This window comes from Triturus cristatus, chromosome 5_2 (genome assembly GCF_964204655.1).
Source record: "Triturus cristatus chromosome 5_2, aTriCri1.1, whole genome shotgun sequence".
NCBI classification, from domain to species: Eukaryota; Metazoa; Chordata; class Amphibia; order Caudata; family Salamandridae; genus Triturus; species Triturus cristatus.
The window spans coordinates 352,861,556-352,887,908 of record NC_140588.1 but is presented as its reverse complement, the minus strand read 5'-3'; the positions used below and the strand labels follow the sequence as shown (position 1 = coordinate 352,887,908).

The following is a 26,353-nucleotide window of genomic DNA, read 5'->3' as shown; positions in this document are numbered from 1 at the left end:
AGGCCAAGGTTGCAGAAATAGTACAGGGAGGGTTATATTTGGTTATAAAGGAAGGTCTTTAGTTTCTTGCTAAAAGCGACTGACACATTCTAAGTTCCAGAGGGAGAGAATTCCACAGTTTGGGGCCAAGTTAAGAGAACAAGCGGCCTCTCATACAAGAGAGCCAAACTCTGGGATCAGAAAATAGAGAGGCTGGCTGATCTCAGCTGTCTGGTGGGAACTTAGGGTTTGACCAAACTTTGTATGTAGGGGAGCGCCAAACCTTGTTTAGCTCGGAACATGTAGCATAACACCTCCTTGAATTCTACGTGTTTGTTCACCTTGAGGCAGTGGAGTTTATGGAGCAAAAGTGAAACTGAGGCGTGCCGAGGCAGCCGAAAAAGAAGTCGGGCCGCCGCATTTTTATGAGCTACACATAGTGAATGGAGGCTTTATCAGCCCCCAGGTACAATACATTGCCATAGTCAAGTCTGGAAATCACCAGTTGCTGCATTATGGTTCTCTGGGCAGCATGTGGAATTAGCCAGAGGATTTTATTTAGCCACTTGAGAACCGCAAAGCAGGTTGGGGTGACTCCGGATACCTGGGCTCTGAGGGAGAGGTTGTTGTCAATGATAAACCCCAGGTTCTTAACCTTAGGAACCAGAGCAGGTAAAGATCACAAAAATGTCAGGCCAATGGGAGCTTCCCCAGAGTTGAGGATTGTTTCCCAGAATCAGAACCTCTGTTTTAGAACCGTTCAGCTTCAAGGCATTTCTGGACACCCACAAGGGAATATTACGCAGTCACAGCTGGAGCATGGTAGGGTCCTGATGGCTGAGCAGCTGAAAGAGAGAAGATCTGGGTTTCATCTACGTAGGAAAAAATAGTCAGTCCCGACTTTTCCGCAATGGCCTCTAGAGGGCGAACGTAAAGATTAAAAAGCAGAGGTCTTAAAATCGAGCCCTGCCGTTAAAGCTACTGGATTAGATTTAGTGGTATGTGAGAAGACTTGGAACTTGTAATCATCTTGCTATTGGACTTTCGAAGTCTCACTCATATCGTGGCCAAATCTGACATTGAAATTGCCAGAAACACATATTGAGTCATTTGAATTTGCTTCTGTTATTGCTGTCATTTCACTGCAATTGTAAATCATACTAATAATATTGTGTATTTTTTCAGTAGCATGAACTTGATTCTCAAGAGTGAACAGTCGTATGAAAGAGAATAAAGTTCACATAATAAGGCTTAGATGGTTATTATTATAGCGTATATGTGTGGTCTTAGGCCTAACGAGATAGTCTGTTTTTGTGTAACATATATGTTGAGGGTTGTTCCTCAAGATTTTACATTTGCTGTTAAGATCAAGAGTGTACAAATTATGCAAACAGGGATAATTAGGAGCGGGTTTGGCGAGAGAAGCTAATAATGCCACAGGGCAAGAGTGATTTACCCTACTGTGGAGCTAAATTCTATGAATAGGATTTTTCTTACAATTTATAGTGAATTGGCGAGAGAGGGAACTATGCTTATGTTTGAGGTAAGAACATATCGATTGGTAGCCTAACAGAAGAAGTGGACTAGAGACTGGCTGTTTTAGAATTTACGAACTGTAAATCTTAACCCGTTGACTGCGGCACAAATTCTGCCGCCGTGCGCGCGATTTAATCAGTGGGCGGGGTTTGGACGGCCCCCGGCCTTCCTCCGCACACACCCACCGTCACGTGGGGCGGCCGGGGGGGGCGTCCGCAGCACCGAAGGGGTTAAAACACAGTGGCTTCTCAAGCCCTTGAGTGAGGTTGCAGACTTTGAGGTCTTCTCTGAGGATGTTAGTTATAGTATTCTAGCCCTCCACTTCTTAAGGTTTTTTTATTTAATCTACAGAGGTGTTTGTATGCATGTGCTTTTAGGTAACCGATATTGAGGATGATCCAGGAGTGAGTGCGAAGATTTACAAGGGGAAAAGTGTAGGAGAAGCGGGTGTAAATTGAATGCTGACTCCTTTGAGTCACTGAAATGATGGAAAAGGTAGAGTTAGAGAGTGGGGCAAATCTCTATTGATAGAATCAAGAGTTTTTCATTGAGGAATAAGGACCCAGGGAAGGATGTGCATTGGTATGCATATCCAACAGGACATGACCATGGGTGGAGCAGTCATTGGTGAGAGTAGAGGGGCATAGAGTATTAGAAAGGCGGATGAGGCGAGAGTATCTCCGTGAGTGAAAGAGTGACTGGTGTTCATAAGAGAATGGTAAAAGAGAGGGGTGTGTTGATATTACGATAAAGATTGAAGTCCTCAAGGTTGATATGGTCTGTGGCAGAATCGAGAACAGCGCTAAGCTTCTCAAAGAACTTTCCTAAGGTGTCTCTGGGTAGAGTACTACGAAGTGTGCTTGAAAAGGAGTAAAGACATGACCATCACGTGATCAGGATAGAAGTATGGGGAGTCCTCTTTGACTGCTGGTGTCATTGTGACTGACCTATTGCTGATAATGCTGGGCCATGGGGAAGAAGGTAACTTGCTCTGTGTGAAGCACAGTGACCGGTTTTAAAAGTATCTTTTATATCTAATGATATTTCTTTAATTGCTGTGAAAGGAAGGGAGTTGGAGTTCAAGTGATCTGTTATGAACAAGGTATTGTTACCGAGTAGGTATTCCAGAGATAGTTCCAGATGCCAGGAGGGTATTAGGTGGGACAACCTTACATGTTGTCTTTGTTGCATGCTTATTCATTTGAGTCAGTGTTACACTTTATCTTTTAGCTTAATAGAAACATTGAATGGTTGTCCTTCTCTTCAGCTTCAGGAATCGATATTCATTTAGCAGTTATACTTCATAATTACCTACTTTTGATCCTACTTCAAATTATGGTCCCCAGATTGCTTACAACTTTTCAAAGGCAAATGTGCTACCCCCTCTCCCTCGTCCTAAAGATGAAACTCCTCCTTCACTGCCCAAAAACCTGAATTTTAGTTGATTGGTGCCAGAAGAATGGTATTAAACAGCAGTTGAACCACTCGAGCTCTAACTTTCTAAAGTGTTGATTTAGTGTTTGGTAGTATCCGATATCTGCAATTTTAATATGGCAGACAGTAAATCCACGACTTTTTGGCAGAAGTCCCACACTGCTAAAACCGAAATAAGACTCGAAGTATGTCTTAAAAGGTACAAATCAAAGTCATCCATTGAAATGTTCCCGTTTACACTGTCGATGTTTGAAGATATTTCTTCATGATCGAATTTGCCTTCTTTGAGAAGGGTCTGCATATCATATACTACTCTGCTTTAAATAGTTCTCAGAAATATCCTTGCGGCCTGTTATAGTAGGGTACATGAAGAAACTGCAGTGGTGACGGCGCTCCCGCACGGAGGTGATTGGTCGGGATTACAGGTGTGGGAAGAGGCGGGCCTCCAAATGTTGGGCGACTTGTACGACGAGGGTGCGCTGATCCCTTATCAAACTCTGCATGAGCGGTTTGGTCTTCCGAGGGGAGATTATTTAATGCACGCGGCAGTGACTGGAGCGATGCAGGTGCACTGGGGAGAGGGGCTCCTGGAGCCTACTACATCTGCGGCTTGCCAATACACCATGATGTCTGCTGGCACCTACAAAGCAGTGGCTTGCCTGTACTCCAGAATGATGCGCGAAACCTTACAGCCGATGGCGGCGCTGAAGGCGAAATGGGAGCTGGATATACAAACAGAGATCCCTGACACCACATGGGCGGGTATAGTGAGGAGGGCCAGGAAGAGCACCAGGAACGCACGCTTCCAGTTGATACACTTTTATATCCTCCACAGGGCCTACCTCACACCAGGTAAAATTGGAAAATATTTCAGAGTGGAGGATGCGGCGTGCCCTAGATGCGGCGCAATAGGAGCAGAGCCTGCTAGGGCATATGCTGTGGGACTGTCCTCACCTGCGCGAATACTGGAGGGAAGTGGGCGGGACACTGGCTGCGGTAACGGACAGGGAATTGCAATATACCAAGGCGGTCTGTGTCCTGCACTGGTTTCCTCACACGCCCAAGAACAAGACCACAAGTAAATTTATCGATATGGGCCTCCTCTTGGCAAAGAGGGAAGTGACGAGACTCTGGAAGTCGAAGGTGGGCCCCACACATGGGAGGTGGATTAAGGAACTGCAGAAATGGGCGGCGAGTGAAAGTACACTTAGATACCAACTGGCGAGTCGTAGGTCTGATGATAGGGCATTAGAGGCGGCCACAGAGTGGGAAGTGTTGGTGCAGGCCCTGCGCAACAGCGCGGTGGAGGAGGAAGAGGAGCCCTCTGATCCTGATGCTGATCCCGGGAACGTCCCAACCACACACACACAGTAGATAGTCATTTACTTCTGATACGTACCCAAGACTACATATTAAGGCCGAGACCAGTCGTAGGCGAGGGCACTGGAGGGTGGAGAGGGAGGGGGCTGGGGGATAGGGGACTGGGGAGGGGGAGTGACGGGGGGGGGGGAAGGGGGGAGAAAACTTCAAAGCGGAACGCAGACATCCTATAATGCTATAAACGAATGTACAGGTTGAAATATGGTTCAGTACAATGACCTACATGTTACCGCTGCCCGGCCTCTGGGATGTGGGCTCACAAGCTGTGTACGGACGCCTCGCGGCCAAGTAAGGAAACGGCACTGGCATTTGCGGTGCAGGATCATTATGTATGTAAGCTGATTATCCAATTGTTCTGCAATAAAAACGGTTTTTCAGATTCATAGTTCACTAGAGCATGCCCAATGGCTCTCAGGGTCTTGGGCAGCTTGGTCTAGGAAAGGCGGGGGGGGGGAGTTGCCTCTTCCCCAAAGGAAGCCCTTTATGTGGTAAGACACATTTACCAACCCTTTGATAAAAGACAATCTAAACTTACCATTTTCCATATGTAATTTAGAAAACAGCCACGAATGTGATGAAAGGTAATGGGCCTAAACCCTTATTTACTCCAGAGCCTTACAAAAAGATAGTCTTTTGAATGTATACATTTTGTTGATATTAGAAACGTAAAGCAGAGTATATCCTTTATAATTCTAATATAAGATGTATATTTTGTGAGCTTGCTTTTTAAAATCGCTGCAAATTAGATCTCAGTTTCTAAAGATTGCTGATTCTTTCCTGGACCAAGTAATTCTTCAAAGGCTTCCACTTGCAGTCACCATTAGTGTTGTTGTCGCTTGTAAGTCGCAAGAAGTACATTGATGGATGTTCCACTGTAGACGATATATGTGGTATTGCACGATAGATCACTGCTGTGGAAATGTGCAGGACAGCCCGGGCACGCTTTCTCTCGTACCTTCTCTAAACACTCCAGTGTGAGCTGCTGCTCGGCGGCCTTCCAGGTGTCTTCACAGCTTGTTTCCATGAAAACCTAATTAATCTTCTATTTACATGATCCTATGATCTTCTGCTTGTCAATGTTTTTTCAGCCTCTTGAGAATTTGAAGGGGCTAGTGATGCTCAGAGAGCCTTTCTCTGGTAACGCAGATCCTCGCCATCTACTGGCTCTGTCAGAGCGCCTGCAATAGGCCCGGCGGTGAAAGTTCAGTTACACAGGCTTATTTGCATAATTTACAGCACCTTGCATTACGCTTTAACGCTAAATTATTGCTTTACACCACATGGCGTAATTTGGTGGCGCTTGGGTAAATAGTCCGATTGCGGACTACACCAAAGTAACACATACAACCTGAATGCAATTAGCCCCTGTTCACAACACTTGACTTTTTTGCACCTTCTTTAAGCACAAAGTGCATCCTCGCATCAGTTTTGGATCCCAGGAAGAAGCATCATGCTGAACAAATAGCCCAGAACGCCAGGGTTGTGTTTCAAATAACTTTTGCGTAATTACACAATGAAAAAATTACACGAATTTCGCACGTCGCTAGGCTACTCTTTCCTACCATTTTGGACTTCTGTAAACAGTGGCGTAACGAAAGTTGTGGGGGCCCCCCTGCAAGGTACATGGAGGGGGCCCCGCTCCGGATTTAATCTGGAGCTCCAAGGCCTAAGCACTATCAGAGGTGTGGAATAGTTAAAACAAATCTACTTGTCGAAGGGGCAAAATAGTACAGAAATCCACTTGTCCTAAAAAGAAATCCACTTGCCTTACCTCTTCACTAAATCAATTAGATGGGCAGGTAGAGTGAAAATTCGGTTTTAAATATTCAAACACTTGATACATTGAGCTGCCATTCGGAAGAACAGTGTCAACAAAGATTCCATATAGGAATCAGCAATTACACATTAAACGGTGTACATTTTACTGGGAAATCAATATTGCCTATTTACAGGATAACATCATAATGTATTTGCAAAACATATAGAAGGCAGTCACATGTCAGCTAGAACCAAGCAGGTATCCACAAAACATTTGAGATCCAGGTAATAGTGAGGGATGGATATGAATGCGATCTGAGATTATATCTTGATGAGTGTCCTGCTCAGGAAAGCATGACTCTTCAATCTGTCCTGGGGAGGGCATGAGACAATTCCATTTTTCATAAGGGATGGGTCTGCAGATATCTGCCCCAATTAGATTAAAGCAAAACCAGTCTAGCTTGAATCCAGTGGCAAAGTGAGGAAGGGACCCACGTCTGGGAATACCCTGCCAACTTAGGGCGAACAAAGCAAAACCAAAGGGAATAATGAACGGAGTGTTAAACAATGCAAGCACTCACTCCCAGTCAACTGATCTGGGTTTAATCCATCATCATTCTTTAGTTCACTCCGCCACCCCAGTTCAGACATGGCCAGTGCTTAATTTGTAAAATATTAAGTGCAGGTGCTCATATTTTTTTTAGGAGGCCACACCCACTCCTCCAGCTCCTCCCACTTCCTCCAGTGGCTCCACCCGCTTAATTTATTGGCTCCACCCATACCCATAAGCCTCAACACATCAGCGCTACCTCGGGGGCCTCACACCTACATACCTGCCCAAGCACCTGGATACCCTCTTGAGTGATTAGTTCACTATACAAATCAATATTACATAACATAATATAACATTTAGGAAGCCTATGACAACAACTTAAAAATGAACGCAAATTAGAGAATGTATATAAAACTCAAAATGGAGCTTTAGGAAAGGTCATTTGAGTACTTGAAGCAGTTTTGCAAACTAAAGAGAATGTGCTTGCACTGCGCTGTTCAAAAGAAAGGAAGGGATGAAGGAAGGAATACATTAAAGAAGGCAGCAACAAATGCAGGCGCGAAGGGGAGTACTGGAGTGAGGAAACAAATAAGTGATGGATGAAAGAAGGAGAAAATAAGAAAAAAGTGAAAGGAAGAAATTAAGGAATGGTGCGAGAATAGAAGTGAACAATGTGTAATGGATAAATAGAAAGAAGAAAGGAAGAAGAGCAGAAGGAAGGTTTGAGGATAAGAAAGGAAGAAAGTAAAGAATGGGGTGAAGGAAGGAGAAGGGAAAAAAAGAAAGTAAGGAATAATTGGAGGAAAAAGTGCACCAAGGGAGGAAGGATGGGGAATGAATGAGGATGTATGGGAGCAAGAATGGAAAGAAGAAAGGAGGTATGGCTGGAGGGGTGGAGGAAGAGGAAAAAGATGGGACGAAGGAAAGAAAGGAGGTCAAGGGAATGTATGCGAGTTTGAAAGGTACTGGATGAAGCAGGGACAGAGGGAATAATGACAGTATAATATTGCAAAGAAATTGAAAAACAAAAGATTAAAATACATGTATGTGTCCTTAACACACCATGTATGTTAGTAAAGCACATATTCACCAGAGCTGGCCTTGACACCAAATTCAAAATGTTGCTATCCAGCTCAATGGCACTTATTTTATCGACCCCAGAAAGATGAAAGACTGAGTGACCACACCAATATTTAAATGTATGACCCTGAGATCAAACACAGATTCCTGGAATGGATATAAAGATATGTACAAGAAGGAAAAACATAAAAAGGGAAAGGGAGGAAGAAGGAGAGGTCTGAAGGCAAGGATTGATACAAAGGTAGACAATGAATGTGAAAAGAAGTGGGGAAAGCAGGAGATTGGGAATGCAAGATTGGAGTGAAACATGATGAGAATGAAAAGTGGAACGAGTAAAAGGCAAGGGAAGAATAGCAGACAGCGGGGATCGCATGAAAGGAGAGTGTAATTGAAAGATGGAAAGGTGTAAAATGAAAAGCAGTTAATGAGGGGAGGTGGCCATTAAGAGGAAACGTCAACGTAGGGCAGAAAGTGAAGGAAAAATGGAGAGAAGCAAAGGAGTGAGGTGTGAATGGGGGAAGAAAAGCAGATACTGAGGGACAGCCCCTTCTTCCCCTGCCCCCTCCACAGTTCTGGTGTAGCTTTCCTGTGACTCTGCTCCGACCACTAGGAGAGGACTAAGGGGATATGGAGTTATGTGCTTCTCGCATTTTGGACTGAACCTTAAAGAAGGAGCATAGAGAGGGGGTGATCTTTATACGTTCTGTTGATTTACTTCCTTTCCTCCAGAAATCCCTAGATGTATAATTATCACCAGACTCATTGGGAGGGGGCAGTTACCAAACCCTGCGGGCTTTGAGATGGAATCGCTGTAAGCTTTCCTTTTCAGAGTTTGCCTTCCTCTGTTCCTCAAAAGTTTTGAAAAGAAGGGTGGACCTGGGTTGGCTCTACCCAACTCGAGACCCTAGGTTTTCTTGTGGGACAACACCAGCACAAATTAAGCACTGGGAAGGACGCAAGTAAATTGGCAGTGCTCTTGGGACGGGCAGACACAGGTTGGAGAAGGAAACCCTTCGAATAAGAAGCAGGCAAAAGAGAATGGCAGGAGATCCAATCGGTTGTAATCAATGGGAGGGCTCTAAGCTAATGTATGGTCTTAGAAACCCCACAATATGCCTTACATCAGCGCATGCACTGTCTTGGAGGCTCTACCTACCACGGACCAGGACACAGACCTGGAGGCATAGAAACATACAATGAAGCTGACGAATGGTCTGATAGATAAGAAGACAGGCGAACACATATACAGAGAGACCCCTGGATGTACGGAGAGCTAATATGGGCCCTTAATGATTTATACGCTGGAATTTATTATTATAACGCAAACTCTGAAAAAATGACAGGCCAGCCAACTGAGTAAAGAGTGTGGAGGAATTAAATTACAGATGCCTCAAAATTATAAAACTGTGGTCCTTGTTCTGGCAGCCTCTGCTCTCCTTAATTAAGTGAAATGCGTTAATTTAGTGCTGCTCGCTGAATCTCTAAAAAGCGTATTCTCTCCGGTGTGCAACGCTAAAAAGTCATACGCAATAGCTGTGTGATGCTATACATTGCAGAGTAGTTAGTGAATACCCTTTAACATGCAAGTTTATGGGTGTGCACAGCCTCATGGGGCATTCCAAACCAGGAACTAGCGCTTCCCACCTACTTCTAGTCCCTGTATGCAGTGCTGTGGAAAGGTGGCAAAGTGAGAACCTTGCAAGAATCCAGACCCAGATAGAACAGGAGCCACGGCATAATGAAAGGGGCTCTTAAACTGATATAATGAGAACGCTGCCCTAATCGGTCTACTCACTGCATGGCAGTAAAAGGGTAAAGTAATTTGAAAGCATCTTATTCCTTGCACAAGAAGATATTGTATACGCTCCCCATCCCTGAAACGTTTGGTTCAAAGTGGGTAGGGGGGTGGAGATAGTTTATTTTCCATCTGGTTACTGCCTTGGTTGGGCAGAATGTCTTCAACCTGGTAATCCTCGCTCAGTAACGCCATGTTATTAATTAGTCAAAATATTATACTGAGTTAGACAGAACTCTGGGCAAACAAACACCAGGTCAGATATACATATGTCATAGAGTCACGGGTGTCAGTGTGCCCACAACAGCTCTAAATAGCGCAGAGCATCATAAAATACAAAATATTAGATGGAACACCCAACACACTTCCAGCACTGCACAGATGTACCACTTAGGTGTATTTTACTGTGCCCACAACAGCGCTTTTACACACCATCAGGACCCACCACCATACAACAGAATGTGTGTAAACAGAGCTCTTTAACTCCACACAAGACAGCCCACGAAAGGCATCAGTTGGCTATCCAAGTTCACAAACAGCACCCACAACATCAAGTTAATACACACATATGCAAACTTTTATGATGATAAACAAACCAGATCACCAGTTGGCGCATAAGCCTGGTAGATAGACCTCTGGCCACACCCAGGAAACGGACAACACATCATTATCAACAATCAAACATTGTCACACTGACTGCACAAATCACTTGGCATGAGCGCTGAAAGATCCAGTCTGCCATGAAATCCTTTAAAAGGTGACAAGACACCATTCGCAGTGGGGTTTAAAAGGCAATACCCCTAACAGCCCGATGCCAAATAATTATAACATAAAATAACAAAACAGATCACTTGATTATGACTTATTTGGAATTTTAAAAAACAAAAATCGAACACAATACAACAGTCCTTACACAAACAAACCTTATATTCACAGATGATATTTACACATAAACTTTATCAAATCGATACATTAACAGTTGAATATAAATATGCGCGCACTCATACCTTTCCTCCAGCTCTGTCGCTGCCTGCCTCTCGCTTCCCCTGCCCCTTCTCTTCCTAGGTGTCTGTATTTTTCTGTTCTGTTACTGGTAACCGGCAGTGCAACCGCACGGGTAGGTTCCCCGTGACGTAACCGCACGGGTAGGTTCCCCGCGACGTAAGGCGACCCGTTATCCTTACTCCGCGGCACTTGCTGACGGAGCCCATCATCTATGAGGAGAGGGCTGTGAACAGGATTGACGTATAAAAACGGATTCTGGACACTAACTGTCAAGCATACCAGACCTAGGTAACGAATGGGATTACGGGCTGTCTTTTCCGAATCCCATTTTCTAGTATTTACTTTTTGGTCCTGACGAAGCGCTCCCGGATCCATTAGGGACCGTCCTATAGCGCGAAACATGTTGACCTCCCTTTAAATCACTTTTGTTAATACACCACACGAGTTGAGAGAAGTGGGACTTTTATTTGGTCTTTTTTCCCCTCTCTAAACAGCACTACTGTGCATCTCCATCCCCGTGAATTTTTAGGTCTCGCTGAGCCCCAGCGCTTGCGCTGGCTCGGAGAGACATTTTATAGTTGGGATTTTCAAAGTGCTGCGGTGGCCTAAAGCTTCAGTGCACGTGAACGTGCACGCGCGCAGCGCCATGTGTCTTTCCTCGGCAGCACGCGATCGCAATCCCGATCACTTTCACTTTCGTGGCCGCGTGGCGAAAGCTTGTTGTTTTTGCACATTGAATCATGGCGGCCGGCAGCTGCGCGTCTTATTGTGCACAGCTCTCCAACTCGTTGTTACATCAAGGTGGCCGTGCGTCTTGAGATGAGAAGGAATGTTGAGATCCAGTCCCCTCTGTGAATCCTTACTCTGGACCAACTGCTGCCGTTCACAGCGCCACATTGCTGTTTCTTTTTCCACTTTACGCCCACAAACGGGCACACACGAAACACACAAACACCCCTCGCTCTCACTAGTCCTTCGGTATCTCTGGCACTGCCCTCGCGACGTCAATTCCCGGGAATCGTGGACAGAGTAGAGGGGTTCAGAACTCCCTGTAGTTTCAACACCTTGCCGACCCCCCTCAACCCATCACCCTTTCGGAACAAAAACAAAGTATGTTATTGAGGGGTTAAAGGTAACACTACGATTCAGCCCTGCAATGTCATTTGGGGGTCAAAGGGCATGTAATATCACCTGTTACGATTTGAACTTGCTCAGTCAAAATACATGCAATTCACTGGGTCCGTGCTTTCAAAGGGTGTCCAACACAGGTCCAGGAAGGCTAGGTCCTGCATTATGTTTTCCGGATAACCGCTGCCTACGTAAATAGTTTTCATTTACATTATTTCTATGTACATTACGTAAATATGTCTAATGTGGACATCCTGAACATCGTGCAGGCGTCTGGCTGCCTTGCACCTAGGTCGACCCTCACCGGTTTACTTCCAATCAACAACATACTGAATACGTGCAGCTGAAGGCTCAATGTCATAGCGTCCAACAACACTTAAATCATTCACATCACTGTAGGCACACCCATATACTGGGAGGTTGAGTGCCAGAACCGTACCGAAAACGACATTCCAGACAGCGCTACAAGGCCATAGGAAATTGTGGATGTGCGCTACAGAGCGCTTTAAACCAGTGTCTACTCACAGATACAGAGTACATGTGTTTTTTTAATTTTAAGGGAAAAGTCCCTGTACTTCTCTGTGCAGGGGTGCACATACTTGTACTTAAGGATCGTGATTAGCGAGTTCCTGCTCTTTTGTATTCCAAGCACCTAAAAATTCATAACGATCGTCCACATACCAACAAGCATTGAAATGCAATAAGTCTCGCCTTTGCACATTGAATCATGGCGGCCGGCAGCTGCCCGTCTTATTGTGCACAGCTCTCCAACTCGTTGTTACATCAAGGTGGCCGTGCGTCTTGAGATGAGAAGGAATGTTGAGATCCAGTCCCCTCTGTGAATCCTTACTCGGGACCAACTGCTGCCGTTCACAGCGCCACATTGCTGTTTCTTTTTCCACTTTACGCCCACAAACGGGCCCACACGAAACACACAAACACCCCTCGCTCTCACTAGTCCTTCGGTATCTCTGTCACTGCCCTCGCGACGTCAATTCCCGGGAATCGTGGACAGAGTAGAGGGGTTCAGAACTCCCTGTAGTTTCAACACCTTGCCGACCCCCCTCAACCCATCACCCTTTCGGAACAAAAACAAAGTATGTTATTGAGGGGTTAAAGGTAACACTACGATTCAGCCCTGCAATGTCATTTGGGGGTCAAAGGGCATGTAATGTCACCTGTTATGATTTGAACTTGCTCAGTCAAAATACATGCAATTCACTGGGTCCGTGCTTTCAAAGGGTGTCCAACACAGGTCCAGGAAGGCTAGGTCCTGCATTATGTTTTCCGGACAACCACTGCCTACGTAAATAGTTTTCATTTACATTATTTCTATGTACATTACGTAAATATGTCTAATGTGGACATCCTGAACATCGTGCAGGCGTCTGGCTGCCTTGCACCTAGGTCGACCCTCACCGGTTTACTTCCAATCAACAACATACTGAATACGTGCTGCTGAAGGCTCAATGTCATTGCGTCCAACAACACTTAAATCATTCACATCACTGTAGGCACACCCATATACTGGGAGGTTGAGTGCCAGAACCGTACCGAAAACGACATTCCAGACAGCGCTACAAGGCCATAGGAAATTGTGGATGTGCGCTACAGAGCGCTTTAAACCAGTGTCTACTCACAGATACAGAGTACATGTGTTTTTTTAATTTTAAGGGAAAAGTCCCTGTACTTCTCTGTGCAGGGGTGCACATACTTGTACTTAAGGATAGTGATTAGCGAGTTCCTGCTCTTTTGTATTCCAAGCACCTAAAAATTCATAACGATCGTCCACATACCAACAAGCATTGAAATGCAATAAGTCTCGCCTTTGATTAAGTTAAAGCCATTTGCTTTGCTGATGGTATTGTATAGCAAAGCAAATGGCTTTAACTTAATGAAAGGCGAGACCTATTGCATTTTTAATGCTTGTTTAGCTTGGATCAGGGACCTCCTGATTAAAATACTTTAGGTCCCTGTTTCATTTTTAAATCTGCACTCACTAGCACATACCTACCCTCACTCACAAATGCGGCAACTCCTTAAAAGAACTCCACCAGAGAGCCCCTAACTAAGGGCCCGTGAGGGACTGCAGCACCACCCCCACGAGGAGCAACCGTGCCCAATGATGATGCTATACATCCGCGAGGGTGTGTGAGGGCACTCAGTACCACCACAGGAGTACTTTCTCCTCACTCTGCACACTCACCCTACCTTTGGAGACATTCCCGACTATCTACAGCTTATCTGTTGGCTGTTACTCCCCTCTTACATCATAGGAACTGTAACCATCCATTGGAACAACAGTTATGGAAGTGGTCAACACTTTCTGCAACGCTTAGTCCCCAGTCAGTACTTTCACTTTGCTCTGCTGCCTCTCTGGAGAGATTTGGTACATTAGCTCTTTTTTGAGTTTCGCAGCTTTTAACAGGACCTTCTCCATGAAGTACATTCATTTGCACTGCATGTGATTACTTTCCAACAGAAAAAGAAAAAAAATACCTTCCTGACCGCCTGGGAGTTAATGTCATAACTCTGTGGTGCCATTTCAAACTCTTCTCCATTGCAAGATGTAGTAGCTGTTACAGAGAAACCGGGGGACTGGGAAGAGAAGGCCAACACAACACAAAGGACAAGTGACGCAATCAGGGGCCTCACCAGCCTATCTACTCTGAGCAGGTTTTCTTTGGACACATACCATTTTCGCTTTGATACGTCCACTTTTAAGAAACCTATTTAAATGCACTGCATAAACACATTATCCAGCCATACATGCGCCTTTAGTTACTTACTCTTCCTGGTACATTTGAGGTAACCATTCCACATAACTTCCTTATCTTGGCATGCAGTGCACCAGGCTCATGTGAGACTGAAGCTTATCAGCTGCCAAATGAGAGGGTGCTGAGCTAATAACTTTAACTCACCACCACTTAACCACATTGTGTGATCCTGGGCAAGTGTTTTATATTCCTGGTCCTCTATTTCTCAAACTTGCAAGATTTGTAGCGCTTAAAGTTTAACACCTTTTAATTTTTTTAATGCGATCTAAAACAGTCAGTTAAGAAACACCTGTTTAACCAGAACCTTATAGTGTTTGAAGGGGGTAGTGGGGACGAAAAGAGCTTTCAGAGACTTGCTTGTTATAGCAGTAAATCAGATAAAATGTGGATTATTAGAACGCCTGTGGGCATCGCTGATGTAAGTTAGAGCAGAGCTGTGGTACTCGTGATGGCCTGAGGGTTACATCAGATGGCTGATGCTAGTAACGGATTCCCTTTGTCATGGCTGTTGAAGAATCACCCTCAGACTAGCTCCCCATGCTGGTTTAAAGTCATGCTTGGCGCTTCACAGAACTGCATATCAAGCCCCTCATAGTTTCAAGTTAAAGGTTTTGGTGACATCGTATCACGGAAATTAAGGCTTAAACTTTTAGCCTGTGGTAAAGAAATCACGGTAAACCTGCCTCCAAAGGCAAACTCTGACTTGCCTTATCTTCTCACTTTTCCTGACTGCTCATTCCCGGTTGCTGGTGAAGGGACAAGAGCTGAGCACCTAAATCTCCAGACAGAAGACACTGCCAAATAGCACCACCCGATAAGCCATAGGTGGAAGAAAATAGCATGGTTAGGCACTGGTTAAGACTTTAGGGGCTCTTGTAAAGGAAATCACGGGCTTGTAGGCTGCATGAGATTCCCAGTCAAAGTAAGGGGCTTCAATATTGAGACTTAAAATGGCCGAAGGGGGTGGCGCAGGGGCTGAATGAGAGGCCCAGAAAGGGGGTGGGAGGGGGGGGGGGAGTGAGACATTAAGCATAGAAGGAAAGCAAAGTGCGAAGGGAGGGTAGGAATCAAAGAATTTTACTGCAGGCCTTGGATGCGAGGGGAGCGATCTGGGTTCAGTGTGAGAGGCCTAAGGGTGGAGCAAACTACAAAGGGCAGAGATTCGAAGGTTGAATAAATACATCGGGTGAAAGCAGGATCCGAGAGGCAAAGAAGCCACTGCAAGCCAGCCTTTTACCTGTCAGTGCTGTGGGTATTCTGGAGCTGCAGAAGCTCCATGTTCGCCTCGTGCTCCAAGGAAATGAAAGGGCCAGGGCAGGATCCCGGATGCCATATGAGTAACACGAGGGCAAGAAAAAAACCTCTTACCTGACAGTGCTGTGGTATTCTGTAGGAAACGGAGAATTCGATATCATTCTAATGTTCTGCTCTGGGGAAACGAAAAAGCAGGCCCCTTTTTCCATCATTCTTTCACGAGGAACAAACGCCCAGAGCCCACCCCTGAGCTGGGTTACCCAATAGGAAGGAAAGGTGTAAAAGAGGGTGGGCTCAGGGTTCCGCTCATCCAATCCCAGTCATGTCTGCATTGATGGCCATCTGACCAATCACAGACCACTATACATTAGAGAATGTGGTGGAATATCCCTAATACTTTCTAATTGGCTCTGGGGAACAGGTTTGAATCGTACGGTCCCGTTTTCCATAATTTACTGTCTACTTGCTCTTCGAGCAAAACAGACTTTAAAACTTCTTGCCCTCATGAGAAATCTTGATGTCTAGGGCGATATGAATTACCCACCCCTGACTGTGCTGAGGGGGCCCCCTGCAGCTTGGGGCCCCCCCCGCACCGCGGGGGCTGCGGGGGCCTGTGTTACGCGCCTGTCTGTAAAGAGTCATCCGCTTTTCCTTTGGTGTGGGCTTTGAAATGGCTTGAGCTGAGGCGGCCAATTGACCCTAGTGAATTGAATCACCTCTGTGTGCTGGTCCACCCTCTCCGTGCTAGGGAGGGACAGACCATTGGTTGAGAAGGAGAAAGGGTTGCTATTACATAATCTGTACACAATGACTAGAGACTGTATGACCCAATTATTGTTTCAATCTTAAATTTGCTTCCGTTTATTAGTAATTTGAAGTACTCTTTTGTTTCTATGATTTATTTTAGGAATGAGTGATGAGGTCAAGGAGAAGTTCTCTACAGCATTTTCCATCGTGGGGATGTTTTCATCACATGCTGTGGGGAGTCTGAGCGTGTTCTTTTGTGCAGAAATAACACCCACTGTGATCAGGTAAGATTCTGTGGCTGGAATCACCTTGGGGCCTGGGGTTCGAGGGAACATGTTTCACCTGGCCAGCTGTGTGGTTTTCTGGCTTCTCAACTTCTACTCGGTGCTGAAAATGTAAAGAAAAAAAAGAAAAATACTCTGGAATCCTAAACATTGCGGGTTTAGGGGTGGCAGCCAGTGCTTAATTTAAGCCCATGGTTTCCAGTGCTTAGCACTTGCACTTAATCATCAGCACCGGCACTTAGTCAACAACACTGGCACTTTTCATGAGCACCAGTAAAGGACACATTCATTTTTGTTAGGCACGGGGAGATCAAGTGATTTCCCCAGAATCACAAGATGTTGAGCCAAGACTCGAACCTGGTTCCCCAGCTCCGATTTCTGCAGCTCTGGCCAGTACGCCACATCCTCTTCCCACTTTCATGGTTAGTAGTTAGTTCTGTTTGAGGCGGCGCTAACAGGAGAAATGGGTTGGTGGAAGCTGCCTCCTGACGAGAGCCCCGGCACATATTTTTTTTCTAATTAATCGCTGGGGGCAGCGGAAGGGGGTGTATTCATTAAGAGATGAGCCAAAGGGAGAGCAGCATGACAATCAACTTAGACATTTCAAATAAAAAATAAAAATCTTTGCACCAAAAAAAATTGCAACAAGGACAAACGTAAGACTAAATCTGTTCTGGTTTACTTAACTGACTGCATATTAAACCATATTGCAGAGTTAAGGCACCCGCTGCAGAGGTCTTTGCATACCGAGCAAGTTGCAGGGAATAATAGCCATGCGTTACCTCTGATGGCAAATGCACTTACTGGAGAGATCTGTGTGCTGTCGCATCACAGGTTTGATTCATCATAAAGTAGCAAAGAGGGTTGATGTGCCTGCTGCAAAATTTGTATTTTATCTAGATAGATCAGTGGGTTGCTGCTTTTGTTTCAGATAGCCTTGTGTTCCTGCAGGTCACCAGTTAGTTACAGCCCTTGTAGTACAGTTCGGTGAGTTAAGAACCTGCATCATGGGGCAGCGTACAAACTGCAGGTTGCAGGCTACTACGGGTTGCAAGTTACAGTCCTTGCAGTACAGCTTAGTGAGTTGTGAACCTGCATCAAGGAGCAGCGTTCAAAGGGCCGGTCATAAGCGTAGAAACTTGCTGTTTTTGCCTCCGTATTTTGGTATTCTAAGGCTGCCAATAAACAGTTAATAGTTCTGTATAAATGGTTGTTCATGCAATTGCTCATATAGAAAGATAGACGATCTTGCAGTGCATGCATGTCTCGTGCCTAGAGAGATTGGACAAGTCAAAAACTTGCCTCCAAATCATAGTGTATCCCTTAAGACCTTGTGAAATGACAAGCGAAGTGTCTTTGGTTCCTCCATGGTGTTTGCATTGAGGTGTTTGGCTCTTGCTAGCTCCCAGCCAGTTTAAAGAGTGTACTTTTACAAGAAAATGGGTATGTCCTTATCTGAAGGCTCCGTTCAGTATCCCTGCCCAAGTTTTGTTTAAAATTAGATTAATAACTTACACACATGAAAATAAAACTGCCTTACCGCCCTCCTCCCTCAAAATCAAAATATATCTTTGTAAGGCGGATCTCTCAATGTGGTTTCAACTTAAGGGTCACTAGGAGCTACTTTACATTCAATGTAATGCTTTTTTTTTGGGGGGGTGGGGGCGGTTGGTTTGATTCTAGTCAGTGCTTGGAATTGAATAATAGAAGTGCAGGTACTCAGTACCAGAGTCCCTGCTTGTTTCTGAGAAGTGCTGGTACTCTCCAATTAAAAGTATTACGTCTCTCTTGAGAAGTGCCAGTACTCTTCCTCTCAAAATAAAGAAGCATTGGCATAGCCAATAGGTCTCGCTTTTGGGACCTTATGTGTTTATCCTGAAGTTTTGGCTATGTTGTATAGCATTGTGGCTGATGTGCATTATGTTTAAAAGTTATGATAAAAAGTGTTGAGCATTTTTGTTAGCTTTATAAAAATCAAGACGACATTATTATACAACTGAACAACCAGATTTAAAAAATATTTTAACATAAAAAATGTATTTTATTATTTTGTACTTATGTGGCACAGTGGTATTATGTGGAGTGTATTTGTTGCATTGAATAGAATGTAATTATGACGTGTACTTATGTGGCATTGAGTGGTATTACGTTGAATGTATTTATGTTGCATTGAGTAGAGTGTAACTATGTGGCGTGTAATTATGTGGTACTGAGTGGTATTTTGTGGAATGTATTTGTTGCATTTAGTAGAATGTAATTATGTTGTGTTTAATTCTGTGGCACTGAGTGGTATTATGTGGAGTGTATATATGTTTAATTGAATAGAGTGTAATTATGTAAATATGTAATTATGTGTTATTGACTTTTAAGATGTATAAAATGTGAAAGAATATTTTCTTGTTATGTAAATTGTATATATCAATATTAATTTACTTGTATTCGGTGTTAACTCATACAGGATATTCACATGAGTGTTCTGCAATGTTGTAAGATTTGAACAACTTATTCAAAATAAACTTTTATGGCAGATTGAATTGTTATGGTTTATAAATCAGTAACCTGAACCCGGTCATATGTTGTGACTTTACAAAGCCACGAGTTTTCATCTGTTCAAAATGTACAATAATAAGGAGCCAGGGAGATGGAGCAGCTTGTTTTTTATGGTTTATGTTTAAGACATGGTAGAAAGAACGAGCGGACGTAAGAACATCTTGCTCAATTGTGCATTTCACACTTAGGTGAATGGAGGTAGATCAGGCAGGCGTGGGGCTGAGAGAGGACTAGGCTTTGTACCTCCAAATCGGTTTAACAAATTTAAGATTCTCACTGAAATTACTGAGTTCATTCGCAAACTGAAATTGATAGTGTTCTTCAGTAACCAACCCACCGCAGAGGTGAATAGAAAGGACACAGGACTTCGCAATAAATCCACCTTTGTACCCCCTGACTCCACACTTCCTGTGGAAATCCTTGCTTTTGAGAAAGCCGTGATGGGAGAAATACAGGATATCTCGACCGTGAACGACAACATCTTTCAGAATACGTCAAGGGAGGAGAAGGAGGCAACACGCAAATTATCTATGAATCAGGGTATCACAATCAAACCCGCAGACAAGGGGGGAGATATTGTGTTACAAACAACAGACAATTATGATAACGAATGTAGGAAACTCCTAGATGATTGTAGAAACTATGGTATCCTACAGGAAGATCCAACTGAATCAATCAGGATCAGAATCGTCACTATGGTGGAAGAAGCACTAGCTAATGATTGGATCTCTAAGAAAGAGGCTGAGTTTCTGGTCAATACTAGCCTCAGGATCCCTAAATTTTATACTATACCTAAGATCCATAAGAACCTGGCCTCCCCCCCTGGTAGACCCATTGTTTCCGGGGTCAATTCCATTTTGGAACCACTGTCCAGGTTCGCGGATGCCTTTCTTCGCCCCTTGGTCCAAGGCACCAGCACCTATTAACGAGACACCAAGAATGTCTTGCAAGTGCTGCAGGATACTGATTTTGACCCTACCAAGAATCTCCTCATGGGACTTGATGTGGAGAGTCTTTATACTAGCCTCCCGCATGACGAGACGCTGCTCATTATAGAGGAGGTATTGTTTTCCGCACCTTGGGAATATCAGACACCACGCAATCTAGTGATGGAATGTGTATCTTTGGCACTCACCCAAAACTTTTTCATGTATGCAAAAGACATATATGAACAATGACACGGTACCAGCATGGGGAGTACCTTCGCTCCGAGCCTGGCAGGCCTCTATGTACACCATCTAGAGACCAACAGAATTTTGCACACCACGAACCCCTTCCTCTCACACATCAAAGTCTGGAAAAGATACATACCCGATGTTCTGGTCATATGGGAAGGTGACGCAGACTCAACTGAGGCCTTTATGCTGTGGCTCAACCAACAAAATGCATTTCTGAAATTCACCCATACAGTTTCGGTTCACAATTTGGTTTTCTTGGACCTTAATATCTATCCGGAACAGGGCAGACTGAAAACCACCACACACTTCAAAGCAACGGCAAAAAACTGCTTACTCCTGTTCGATAGCTTCCACCCCCGTCACTTGAGGGAGAACCTACCGTATGGACAATTCCTCCGTTTACGGAGAAATTGTACTGAAACAAATGAGTTCAAGCAACAAGCATCTGAACTACGCCAAAAACTGATTAAGCGGAATTACCCCGAAAAAATCATTGATAAAGCCCTCAAGAGAGCAAGGAATAACAACAGAGAAGCCCTTTTGGAAGACAAAGTGGTCACTCAGGCTGAAGAGAGACCTATCTGTGTTACCACTTATAACACACATTCCAACAAAATCACAAAGATAGTGAATAGACACTGGCGACTTCTCAATAGTTGCGGTTTGAATATCACTAAACCGATGTTTGCACACAAAAGAGGTAGGAACCTCAGAGACATGCTTGTCCATACCAGACCCAAGAGCACACCCCGGCCTAGAATTGAAGGTTTACTACCACCATTACAGGGACATCACCCATGTGGTAACTGTAGCACATGTTACCTCACGAAAAAAAGCAAACACATTAAATTCCGGAATGGTGATGAGTGGGACCAGAGAAGCTTTACTAATTGTAATAGCAAAAATGTGGTTATCTAATCACCTGCCCATGTGGTCTTGAATATGTGGGGATGACCACCAGACCAATCAAGATACGTGTAGGTGAACATCGCAGCAATGTCAGATGTGGGAGAAGTACTAATAAGATGTCCAGCCACTACATATCCAGTGGACATGGCATTGATGATTTGCAGTGGACAGTGATTGAGCAATTGGGCGGAGAACATGGCCTCCTTGAAAAAGAACAGCGTTGGGTTTTCCGTCTTGGGACCCACATCTGTGGACTAAATGACGAAATACCATGGAATCAATTCCATTTGTGACTTTCAGACTACCAACTCTGCATGTATCAGCAATGGATTCCTGATCTATGCAGCCTTCTCCTTTCTCTCCCCTGTCCTGGAGAGTTGTGCCTGTGTCATGATCCGCTCCCATGTTGTTTGTACCATTACTCAACTCTAGATGTCACTGTGCCCATTACCTGGTTCCCTATTAACTAAGGCTGATGTTCATGGCCACCGACAACATTGGGGGGGTCATTTCTCCTAATAACACCCTTGAGCATGCATTATTTTCCTTGCAGCTTCGGATTATGCGTATATCCAGTTGATTTGAACATGCGTATATGCATTTCGAATTTCCTTCGGCATTTGTTTCGCCGTAGCGGAATCCGTCTTTTTAGATACCACTTTTCTGGGTATTTGTCCTGCTGACGATTGCGCGCAGGCATTTGTATCAGACGCCTTAGTACTTGTGTCTTTAGCTATACGCTCTGTGTCCCGTTGCTCTAACACTGTGACCCGACCGGCCTACTTCCGGTTCCGGGTCTCAATCGCGCGCTTACCGTGATTGAAGTAGGTATTTAAACCCGCTCCCTCCCGCACAGTTTCATCGACGGAGCCGACCGGGGTGGTTCATTTGGCAGGACATTGTTCCAGGAAGTTGTAAGTACGGCACAGCCGGCACCTGTAGGGATTGCCTACCTCGGACCATTTCAACGTCACTCTCGTGACCGATTGGCAATATTCTTTCTCCTGTTTTTCCTACCATATAGATAGCCGATTTGGCACTTCCACCACTCGGTCCACGAGCTCATGAGGTTATTTTCTCTCTTTACAGCAAGTATGTTGTTTTTTTTACATGTTCCTACTGGCATGGATAACCTTTGTTTTTGGGTATTTTAGGATCATAGGAACTCCGTTCCTTTCTGAATAGAGCGTGTGTTTTATGTTACATGTATGTTCTGTCTAATGTTGATGTCCATTTGTCACACAGTACCTTCACCACAGACCACGTGATAACGTTATGGATAGCGTTAAGAGGAGATTATTATATCACTTCTTTTTCAGATCACTATTTACACACGATGGATTGATCATCTACCTACGTGAAATATGTCTTTTTATCTCCCCTTTTATGTTTGTTCCTCTAGGTCAATGGACCATGTAAGACCTATCTAGGCATTACTAACTTGAGGAGGTTATTTGCTTCCTTTTTCATTTATTCATTCATTATTCTTTATCTTTACACATCACAGTGAGTTTTAGGAAGGGATCCTTAAGGTCCTGAAGAAGAAGCATGGGGAAGCTTCGAAACATGTCGGCACCACTAGGAGGCACAGCTCATTGAGGCACACTCCCTCCTCCCCCTCACCTTTTTACTAATACCAGCTCAAATGGTATAATGCATTTCTTTTGACCAAAGTGCCAGGTATTTTTAAATTCACGTTTCCATCCACTCCTGACCCTTCCTCTCACACCCTCGCATCACACATAGTCGTCTCAGTAATAACAGTGCTCCCACGCAGACGTAGGTCGTAGCACGCCCCGTCCCGTAGAGGGGCGAGAAGACCCCTATGATGAAGCATGACACCAAGGGCCCTTTTGGTGTGTGAGGGGTATTTAAACAACTGATGTGTATTCTCCACGACTGTGGGATACATATTTTTTCTGCGGGAGTTTCTTGACATACTGTACCCACGGGTGGATCCCTATGTTTATGAGCGTATGACTGGGAGGAAGTATCCACCTCCACCACTCGTGTGAGTGGTACCTCTCTACTCCCCACTTTGTTCCTTTTTGCCTGCAGACTGCAGACAGCTTGGCGCCTCCCTCAGTGCGTTCGCCTTCTCTCAGTCCTTAGCTGCTGATATTTCTGTCCACGTTACCGAGAAATCAGGAAAGAAAGGACTGAGATAACAAAAGATCATTCGCTAAAACTGAAGACGTCGCGTTTACAGAGACGCATATGGCGCATGCAACTGGAAGAGAGGGGCGAGCACAAAACAAAGTAAAAGATTACAAATATACAGAGGCAATCACAGCACGGGAGGGGCAGAGAGCAAAAGAACAAAAGAGGGTAGAGGTGCGGCATGCGGTGTGGCAAAAGTTCAAAGGCCATGTGTGGTAAACAAACTTTGAGCCAGCCGTATTGAAGATTTACGCCGCTAAAAATAAAACAAAGATCAGGGTGTGTACGGAGAAGACTGGGTGGACCAGACACACACAGCGTTTCCCTTGCGGGAGTGAGCAGGGGCACCATCTGTGTTCAAGATAATTGCAAACAGATGGGGCCAAAGCTCGCTCCTGCAAGGGAAACGCCAAACATGCACGTGTCGCAATAGAAAGCAATGCAAAACATGCACGCTTTTTGCCAAAATGCTGATCGATTCCAAAAGGTACCCTCCTATGTAGCGCATGCGTGCTGCGTAGGCGAGACCTAAAAAGTGCTGGTACTCCGTACCGGACAGTACCGGCCCATTTATAGCACTGATTCTAGTTTAAACGGACAAGCCCTCCATATTCAACGAGTCATCACTGTGTTCAAGTGACAACTTTTTATAATGTGCTCAGGTTTCAACAGCAAAAACGTGCTTGTGCTAGAATGGCCTTATTTATATTCCTAACATGCGTCTTAAAAAAAGACCTTTTGTAATTTCACTGCAGCTTTCCTAGCACAGGGCATTTGTGAAGCAAACAAAACACATAACCTTGCTTAGGGTAGGGTTTTTAACACTTTCAGTAAAACATTATCTCAAGAAACAGGGTATTATGTGCAGTTGGTAATTATGAAACACAATCTTCAAGTCAAGGGTGGCTAATAACGTCAAAACTGTCTGTTCATTGATGTAATTGGTGACAAGTTAGGGGATTTACAGAGCTATGTCTGGATTAATGCTTCACCTATTACCTCCTTACTGGCGTAATTACACGGGGGAATGCTGTTTACATTAAGTGCACTCCCCAGTGGACCATGCCATCTTCACTCCTGCCTGCACCTAATAAGTGTTAACTACTGAAAGCCACAGCATGGGGTGTGTGTGTGTGTGTGTGTGTGTGTGTGTGTGTGTGTGTGTGTGTGTTTTTTGACTCACTAACAAAAACAAAGGGTAAAGTGACGTTATAATTAAGTATGATACAAATATAATACTTTAGATTTTTTTTAACTCCGAATTTACTGAAAAAAGCAAAAGGTTACAGTAACATAGGTGAAAATGTAAGTTTTAATGAAACATTTAACTGCAAAAGAAATTGACTGTCGGCTGTAATGGTTAAGTACAGCAGCTATAACTTCTGCACTTGCTTTGTACAGTAATGTCTGTAATGATGTAATTTCAGATGTCATCAGTGATGTAAACAATGATGTCATAAAGCATGCCATGAATTTTGTCATATAAAAGGTCATAAGCAAGGGATGGCAAGAGTGCAAGCTATAGTTTCTTATATATATATATATATATATATATATATATATATATATATATATATATATATAACCACAACTTGGCTCCGTGTTGTCGACCCTTGGCGCTTCTGTTTTCCGGTGCGGAACCTCGGCAGAGCCACGCCGATACAAATTCAACATATATCTCCAAAGGAAATAATTGGCACGCACTCCCAGTCTCTGGAATCACAGCATTACAATCCTTAGAGGGACAAACCAACGCGTTTCGCTATCCGCCGATAGCTTGGTCACGGTCCAAGCTATCGGCGGATAGCGAAACGCGTTGGTTTGTCCCTCTAAGGATTGTAATGCTGTAAGCTGAATAAAGAATATTGAGGATATTGATTCCAGAGACTGGGAGTGCGTGCCAATTATTTCCTTTGGAGATATATGTTGAATATATATATATATATATATATATATATATATATATATATATATATATATAGATATATTACCCATTTGCATTTGACTCTATGCATTTATAGTCAAAGTTTCCAATGGGAGAGTGTTTTTTATTTTACTAATGACTTTGGTACTGTTTGTCTAATCTTCATAAAACACTCCGAAAAAAAAGTTCATCAACCCCAGTTCCTTGCTGGAAATGTTTGGTGTGGTCTGTTAAGTGGGGTCTGAGAAAAGGGGGGTCCCCAAATAGCTTTTGCCCCCTGCAACTACTATGGGGAATTTTATATTGGCACTTCAGCCAAAATGGTAGAACAGAATTACACCAAATTTGGCTGAAAACTAGATCTTTACCCAGAAAGCATGCTTTTGTGATTTGTTGTAAATCGGATCAGTATTTTTTGAGAAATGGAGGCTCAAATGTTTATCTATATTGACCGTTAATAATAGATTAAAAAAAATAGTGAGTTTCATTTGGCAGGGAGGGTTTTTCCCTTTCAGTCTCTTTCTTCCACAGGAGCAAAACAGTCCCACAGGAGATTGCGCTCTGATTGGCCGGCCACAACAGTCTCAGACAATACAAACCAAACAATACTATGGCGTTAGCTACTTTTTCTCACCTAGCTCCTACACTTCTTCCATTCCAAGTAAAATAAAACAATGCACCAAACACATTGCTGTACATGGAGGGGAGTTTGAATGGGTTAGGTTACAATAGCCCACATTATTTTTAATTTGGAATATTTTTTATTTTCTGTTGCACTCCTTTCAGCAGATTAGCAGCTTCTCTATATAACAGATGTTGCTACTATTAACCTCCCAGATTATGAATGCAGGAGGGCGACAGGCTGTGTCAATGCTATCAAGGTACGAGCCAGTAACATTCAGGTCTCCTAGTGTGCCTGCAT

At 44.1% G+C, this 26,353-nt stretch overlaps 1 protein-coding gene across 1 annotated transcript in view; it reads left to right on the top strand.

The window, feature by feature from the left end:
- SLC22A23 (solute carrier family 22 member 23) overlaps positions 1–26,353 on the top strand; it is a 579,898-nt gene that overhangs the window by 531,567 nt on the left and 21,978 nt on the right. The window contains exon 9 of the mRNA XM_085607175.1: positions 16,587–16,710. Within this exon, the coding sequence (XP_085463301.1) occupies positions 16,587–16,710 (124 nt within the window). The remainder of the gene's footprint in view (positions 1–16,586; positions 16,711–26,353) is intronic.